Source organism: Sprattus sprattus (assembly GCF_963457725.1).
Source record: "Sprattus sprattus genome assembly, chromosome: 2".
Classification (NCBI taxonomy): Eukaryota; Metazoa; Chordata; class Actinopteri; order Clupeiformes; family Clupeidae; genus Sprattus; species Sprattus sprattus.
Window position 1 is genome coordinate 69,910,772 of NC_137921.1, and position 8,786 is coordinate 69,919,557.

At 45.9% G+C, this 8,786-nt stretch overlaps 1 protein-coding gene across 1 annotated transcript; it reads left to right on the forward strand.

The window, feature by feature from the left end:
* Window positions 1-6,533: 6,533 nt before the first annotated feature.
* On the forward strand, window positions 6,534-8,519 carry flrt2 (fibronectin leucine rich transmembrane protein 2; the record flags this gene model as incomplete). The annotated part of the gene is made up of 1 exon (XM_080860657.1): window positions 6,534-8,519. One exon carries the CDS (start codon window positions 6,534-6,536, stop codon window positions 8,517-8,519), a length of 1,986 nt encoding a protein of 661 aa, XP_080716783.1.
* Window positions 8,520-8,786: the final 267 nt, after the last annotated feature.

Consider the following 8,786-nt stretch of genomic DNA (forward strand, 5'->3'; position numbering starts at 1 on the left):
CCCCAGAGAGTGCAGAGGGGGGGGGGGAGTAAAAATAGGTTATTTCCTCGGCATATTTCATGTGTCCAATATATAATTCATAGTGTGTATGGCAGCTGGATTTATGTAGAAATTAAATTTTGTGGACTGGGAAGGACGAGGCAGTCAATCTTCGGCATTTGGCACATAAAATTTAGACATGAAAGGCAGAGAGAAAGTCACAAAAATGGCTGTTGAAAGTTGATACCACGGAGCACTGTAAGTACAGGCTTGAGTGAGGACGGCTGGAGCGACTTTACTCGCCTGACCTGTGACCAATTTGTTTACCGCGCGGGGCACGGGGGGTAGGAAGACTGATCTGGAAGTGTGGCGTCTGAAAATCTCCACGCCCTTCTCTGTCCTCCGCAGGCTAATGATTGCAAATTGATCGACCAATCGCACAGGCCTGTAATCAGCGTGTGGCGTATTTTTTTTCCCCGGGCCAGAGGCCATCCGTTATGGCCGTCCACTCACTGCTCGTTCCTTGCCAACTAGAAATGTGCCACCGCCATGCCAACGCAGCTGTAATTAAAAGTGCCGAAGTAAACACCGTACCATCCCCATAAAGGGTTCATAGCCTAGGCTACACTAAAATAGCGGTTGAGACCAAGAGAAAGGCAGTGGCGATGGGTTCTGCTCACTGTGCATACATCATGAAAGGCGAGCTGATAGAGAAGCCCAGCAGTTTGTCCCTTAAGATTCGACAGGGTCCTGAACAAATATAATTACAACATAAGCGGAACCACAGTATCCATACAAAGCACCCGGAGAGATTTTAGAGCGCAATAGGTAGTAACACATTATCCCAGCGTCACAGACAGAAATATTAATTTGGGTGGGCCTGTCATTATAACATAAATCACAGTATTTGCCTACTATCAATTTTAAACATTGTTTACATCCGAGCTACAAGTATTGTTTACATGTTGCTTAGCAACGTGTGATGGTTTCAAGAAATAAGGTGACGGAAGCGAGCTACAACATAATTTCTTCATTTAATGCTACAATGATTTTCTCAATATCATTATAGCACAACTGTTGCATAAAAACAATGTCAAAGATGGAATTGCACCGACTGAAATGGTCTACTCACTGAACATCGGAAGCATTGGACATGCAACTACATCACATCAGATTTTCTAACAGCAAGGGTAACCACACCACTATGAGACTGCAACTATGAGATGGTCACAAACCTAGATGGCTCTTTTTTTGACATTCGTGGTCAGTTTCTCTTTCTCGTTGCATGGACTCTTCTTCAAACTTCTAAAAAGTCTCAAAAGATGTGCGTTTGACATTTTTGTATTTAATAAAAAAAAATGTCTAGCTTTGCTAAAGCAACCATAATACATACAATACCTGCGATTTGCACATTAAAAACAGCTTAAGCTAAATTGTTTTTTTTTACTAGGCTAAATTTGCTAACTTATCCTAATGTTCCATTTGGCTCGATCAACAAAATGGCCGCCCACAGCCAATCATAATACAGCAGCCAATACGTGCCTGTGTGACTGGCCAATCAAAAGTACGTATATTTTGTAGGCTCATTCACAATGGTGTATTGGAGTCATTTACATTCAACTTTTATATTTACCCAATTTCTATTTGGGGCAGTTTGCACATAGTGCTTGGACCCCGATAATCGCTGCTAGTGGTTATATTTCAACTCATTATTATCATAGTGTATGGTGATATAGATGTCAATACTTGTACGCCTATGTATAGAATTTACTCTACATTTAGAATTGCATTAAATCATATTTTTGATTTCATATGATAATTATACATTTTATATATACATGTGTATTTTCCAAAACTTTGTCAATAAATATTAAAAAGTACAGCTATGTAGTGAACATATTGCTGTCTGGGTATATATTTAAATTCCACAAAATGTTCAGCCAAGATATCAGTTGCAGAGGTCTTATTGGCTCTAGCTGATCTCTCTCTCTCTCTCTCTCTCTCTCTCTCTCTCTCTCTCTCTCTCTCTCTCTCTCTCTCTCTCTCTCTCTCTCTCTCTGCATGTGTTAGTCAGTAACTGTTGCCAATATCTGCAAAATACATGATTATGTGAGGATGGCCCCATCAATGTGCAGTGCTGACACACAAGGTGCTCGTGTCTGCATATGCGAGAGGGGAGAGAGAGATGCTGATTCAGTATGTGCCATACAGTGGCTGAGACAAGTGGTGCGAAATCACTTATGTTGATATTAAATGTATCTGGGCGTGTCATCTCACTGAGATGGAGAAGGTCACAAACACGTGCAAAGACAATAACCTACAATATTACTTGAGAGGAAAGTTTCCCCATAATAGTTTGATATTTTAGTTGTCAGAGGCAAAGAATAAAACAAGAGCAATATGATGTCGTCTCTACAACTACTGGTATGTTAAAAGTTGTTATTTAAAAAAACTTTTTTAAAATGTAAAAAGAAGGATAACATATCCTCTCAAATAATACTTACTTGTTAAGTGTTGCTCTACGCCCAGATCTCTCCATCAGTGTTAACTGACACACACTCATGCAAGCGTCTGCTCTTTGTTTTTTAAAGAAAAATAATTGCACTAACACTACAGTCAGCACCTTAATAAACAGAAATGACAAATAATCAAGGAAAATTAATCAACACAAACCTGAAAACGCTGCGTTTACCTACGCTGTAAAGTAGTCGACATAAGATGGGGAGGAACTACGTGTCATAGCTCTGCTGTTCTTGATCTCTGGCGAAGCCATTCTTTACTCAGGGTAGGAGGGACAGAGCAGGAAGAATCAAGAACCAAGAGAGCGAACGAAGGGAGCGTGAGCTAGAAGTGAGAGAGGTGAGCATTGAATAGATACTTATCTACTCAGTCCATCGCAATGAAAAACATATATCATATAGGTTTAGGACAGTGAAGTGAGTTTATTCTTAAGGAAATACTTGGATATTATCCGTCATGATTCGGGTACTTGGCAGCAGAATTGGCGAGTGCGCACTTACAGTGTCGGGATACGGGAACAAGGAAAGTCGATGTCTCGAGTTTGGGCTGGCTTCTTCCTAATGCAACATTTAGGATTTTGAAGAGGGCGCGGAGCAAAAGCCGTAGGGTGAGAAACTGAGACAGCCAACGCGGCAGAGTCAGAAGTGCGGACCGAGCACTCCCCGGACGGAGTCAGTATGCTGTCCGATGAAACAGCGGCTGGAGCGGAGATGGGAACTGTTTCGTTGAAACTGTACTGCGCTGTTATAATGGATCACTGCATCCTACCTAATTCCATGCTTGTATGAAGGACAAACGGGAAAGGGGGGACGTGTCTGTTTGCGGGATATACCATGGATGCGGATATCATCACTTTTACTAAGGTAGGCTACTCTAGGCGAAATGGTCGTTGGAAAGCTCGAATCTACGCTACTGCCCTTGTACAGTTATTAAGGCTACATACATAGAAAATGCCAATGGTCACCAAAGTTTTAATTAAAACTCACTAACATAGATCCTCTATCCATCTTCTTGTAGCAGCAAACAACTGTGCTCTACAGAGGGGTACATATTTCTCAGAAGTAGATAAATACATTCATATTCACACATAAAATCGGCTCCTTGCGGTATAGGCTGTAATTATGAAAGAATCTGTAGATTGTTGACTGTGAACTCACATACGACAAAATAATCTACTCGTGTTTTGAACATATTTCGAAAAAAGTGGTTATTACCGATATGTTTGTTTTTTTGCCCTGTTAGATCAGTGCGTTACAAAGCGTTTTTTCTCTTCTGTGGGGAGTATCAGGCAAGACTGTATGTGTGCTCGCAATGTCAATGCACAGCACAGCGCACAATCCCTCTTTGTAAAAATGCATTCAGATGACCCTCTAAGGACATCTTTTCAATCTCACCTGGCTAGCATTTCATTGCGTCTAAATACCCTTCGTAAACTTTTGATTGCCTCGTATTACCGAATGTACTTTTAATCCAATTGTTCTGCAGTTTTAGCCTTGTTTTAATCTCGCGCATAAATCAACTTGAATTGATTAACTTCGCACGATGGCATAGGCTTCACACATATTTTTTTTTACTCTGACATTGACCGTGTATTCTTTTTACAAGCCATGCGCTATGCACGAGTGTATATATATATAAACATAGTGTCTAGTAACTGTGCCTCTTTTTTGGTCAAAAATATATGTAAAAATATAATGAACACATGATCAGCACATGCTGCATTTGTTTGACACGAGCCATCTGGAGACCACAGCTTCGCTGTTTATTATTAGTTATATTAATGTTAATAGTGTTCCCACCTGTATTCAGATTGCATTGCTATTCGCTCTTACATTTTTGGTCCATGATGTCAAAACTCCAGGTCTAATATTAGTAATACCTCCCAGATAGACAAATTATAATGATTCCATAATGCTGGCCTTCTCTGTTTATGCATATATTTCACTCAGTGCTCTCATAGTGCTCTATACTGTTACCTGACTAATTCAAACCAACGATGGTTTTATATACCCATACTTAATGGCTGAAGTAAAACTGTGGTGTGGTGGATCAATTGCACGCATAAAGACGAGCAATATATTTCAATCATCTGGGAGTGTGATGGGTAATAAACTAACTCGTGTCGGCCTTAATCCTATGGCCTTGTGCTCACTTCGAAACCTCCATGCTGAGAAAAAATAGCTTATATCGATCATTTATAGCAGTTGGAGGGGCTAGATTATTCTCCAATCCCATTCGATTTGACAGGCAGTGTTCGTCACAAGGGGGTCTGTAGATAGCTTCCCCCCACCTACCCCTTTGCCCTGCCCCTTTATTCCACATTTGAGTTTAGCATTGTTTGTTTAATGCACTTGGTCAATAGCAACCTATCCAAGCAACAAAACCAATACTAGCCACAGCAAAGTCCTGCTTCTGTTTTCCATAAGTAACCAATTGTCTGTCACCCCACAGAAGAGCTTTTTCCCACACCTGATAATAGCAAGCACTGAAGTAAAGCTCTCTCTGTAATTGCTGCTAGTCATTTTGGGCCTCTTTTCAAGCCCATGTTGTCTCTCCTTAAATGTTCATTTCCCAGTTAGTGTAATTTCACAGTTTAAATGCATCGACGCTAGCTGTTTTCTCTGCTACAGACAGGCCTGCCTCTGGAGTAAATGTGCTGAAATATGCTATCAGTTGTCTGCTAATAGTAATGAAAGGCCTCTTTTTTTATAGTTACAATGGATGTGAAGGAGCTCTTGCTGATCTGCATATTTAGTGTATGAATTTTCTCACAAATGTAAAAAGGGCTTATGTGAATTGTGAGTGTGTGTGTGTGTGTGTGTGCGCAGCCAAAAAGACTGAAAAGAATGGTGAAAGGGGAAGAATATTTGTTAGAATGCGTGAGTTCAAAGGTGAGAAACGAAATGTGAGTCAGTGTGTATGTATGAGTGTGAGTGTGTGTGTGTGTGTGGGGGGGGGGGGGGGGGGGGGGGTGAGTGTGTGTGTGTGTGTGGGGGGGGGGGGGGGGGGGGGGGGGAATGCACACATAAAAATCTACGGACATATGAATGTGAGGGATTATCTTTATGAGTCTACCATGCGCTCTGACACACTCTCTGTGAGTGTGTTTGTGTGTTTGCGTTTGTGCTTGTGTGTCTGTCTTTTGAAAGGTGAGGAATAGATTGAGGGGGTGAAGCTGTGTGTCTCTGTGTGTGAGTGTGTGTGTGTGTGTGTGTGTGTGTGTGTGTGTGTGTGTGTGTGTGTGTGTGTGTGTGTGTGTGTGTGTGTGTGTGTTTGCGTGCACAGTGAAAGAGAGAAGTGATCTGTGAGAGCTTGTGTGTGATACTGTAAGAGAGCAGGAGGGAGCAAAAAAGAGGGAGAGAATGAGGGTGTGTGTGTGTGTGTGTATGTGTGTGTGTGTGTGTGTGTGTGTGTGTGTGTGTGTGTGTGTGTGTGTGTGTGTGTGTGTAGGAAGGAGAAAGGAATACGAGGGACAAAGCAGAATTGAGCTTTTGCTGAAGCGCTCACCACCGCTAAGAAAAAAAAAAAAAATAACACCAATCTTCCTCTCCTCTCTTCTGTGTTGAAACAGCGCCCTGGATCCAAATGTCACATCCCCGGGACCCTGCCCCTGCCGGGGCCCATCCGAGTGTGACCACTGGGCCGGAGGATCGCGGCGTGGTTCCATACTGCACCCCTTGAAATTGGCCTCAGAAGTGGGCCCGGGCATAATGTGATGCACCCCGCCACCAGGGCCTGATACCCGAGCGTGGATGGAGTCAGCTGGTGGGCCATCGCCCTCTAATGAGACCGCCGCTCCCGGAGCTGAGGACCAGCCATTATAAAAGGATTATAGCCCCAGTCTCCCTGTTCTAACCCCTTGAACTGCACTCATTAGCATAATCTAACAGAGGACTGCTTCTTCTCTGGAATACTTTATTGCCTTTCACTATCCGTCTTTCACTTCTTCAGTTTTTTTTTTCCTTCTGTGGTTTCTTCATCATTTGTTATTTGCTGGCCTTGGTGTGGGTGGTTTTTTTTTTTTGTTTGTCATTATGGAGTTTCAGGTCGGCCCGTGGAATAAGGATTTGCCTTCTTTTCTTAGCTTTTGGTTGACCATGTTGTTGAGCCTACATGTGCAGCTTTACCCCGTGGCCTCATGTCCGGTGGAATGCCGCTGCGACAAAACATTTGTTTACTGCAACGAGAGGAGTCTGACCTCCGTGCCCTTGGGGGTTCAGGAGGGCTACAAGACTCTCTACCTCCACAACAACCAGATCAACAACGCCGGCTTTCCCCTGGAGCTGCACAACGTGGCTTCAGTGGAGACGGTCGTCCTGTACGGCAACCAGCTGGACGAGTTCCCCGTCAACCTGCCCCGGAACATGCTAGTGCTCCACCTGCAGGAGAACAACATCCAGACCATCTCCCGGGCGGCACTGGCACAGCTGCACTTCCTGGAGGAGCTGCACCTGGACGACAACTCCATCTCCACCGTGGGCGTGGAGGAGGGGGCGTTCCGGGAGGCCGTCGGCCTGAAGATGCTCTTCCTCACCAAGAACCACCTCAGCAGCGTGCCCATCGGGCTGCCGGCGGACATGAAGGAGCTCCGGCTGGACGAGAACCGCATCGCGGACATCCCCGAGGAGGCCTTCCAGAACGTCACGTTGCTCCAGCGGCTGCTCCTCGACGGGAACCTGCTGACGGACGAAGGCATCGCCGTGGGAACCTTCCAGGAGCTGGTGAACCTCCGGGAGCTGTCGTTGGCACGGAACTCTCTCACCATGCCCCCTCCCATGCTCCCGGGCGTCTCGTTGGTCAAACTGAACCTCCAGGAGAACCAGATGACCAGCATCCCTGTGACGGCCTTCGCCGGGCTGCACCGGCTGGAGAGACTGGACATCTCCAATAACCAGCTGCAGTCGCTCCCGCAGGGGGTCTTTGACAGCCTGGTGAGCCTGCGACAGCTCAGCGTCCGGGGTAATAGCTGGCACTGCGACTGCTCCATTAAATGGGTGATTGCGTGGCTCAAGTCCCTACCGGCCTCAATCAACGTGCGGGGGTTCACGTGCCAAAGCCCGGAGACGGTGCGCGGCATGGTGATCAGAGAACTCACGATGGACGCCATCCAATGCCCAGCTGGCACAGAGCTCGAGCCGTGGCCCACTCAACCTCCCCCGCTGCCCCCATCTCAGCCCAGCAGCACCACCAGCCCCCTCGTCCCCAGGACCACAAACTCCCTCTCTCCCACCTCCACCATGTTTTACCCCCCAACTCCCAGCCTCACCCCCCCAGTACCTCCCATCCCAGCCGGCCCTCGTCCTCCGTATGAGGACTCCCTCAAGATCTCTTTTTACATAGTCAACTCCTCCTGCATAGAGGTGACCTGGGCCTCCTACTTCACGGTCACGGCGTACAAGGTCACTTGGGTGAAGATGGGCCAGGCACTGATGAGCGACGTTACTAGGGAGATCACGGTCCCTGGGGACAGACGCAAGCTCACCCTCTCCAAACTTGAGCCTCGATCCACTTACCGCGTTTGTGTGTACGTGCTGGACACCCTCAACGTCTACCGCCCCGGGGAGGATACTATCTGCTCGGAGGCCAAGACGAAGTCCGTTAGTAAGGTCACGGAGACGGAGCCCGCTGCACAGCAGGACAGCAGCTCCACTCTCCTGCTTGCGGGCGTGATCGGCGGAGCCGTCCTTGTTGTCCTGGTGACGCTGCTGAGTCTGTTCTGCTGGCACATGCACAAGAAAAGCCGGACGGAGTCGTCCAAGTGGAAATACAACCGAGGCCGGAGAAAAGACGACTACTGCGAGGCAGGGACCAAAAAGGATAATTCCATCCTGGAGATGACTGAAACCAGCTTTCAGATAGTGTCCTTGAACAATGAACAGCTTTTAAAGGGGGACTTCCGAATCCAGCCCATCTACACGCCTAACGGGGGCATCGGCTTCGGAGATTGCCACCTGAGTAACAACAGCATAGCGTACTGCAAGAGCAGCAATGTCCCAAGCATGGACTTTTGCCATACGTGATGCTGTTTGTTCAAAAAGAAGTGTAGTAAGATATACTGTACAATATACTATATTTCCATGTTCAGTCTGCAATGTAATTTATACTGTGGACAATTATGTGGAATTCTGCTATCTTTTTTATTCTTAGTAAAAATGAAACAGCAAACGATTTTCTAATTCGAGGGGATGGAGATTGTTTTGGCTCAAGGACTGTGCAGATGAGTTTGTACTATCCTGGTGTGCTGGCTTCTCAATACAAAAATCCTGTCGGACTTGTCTCTCCTTGGG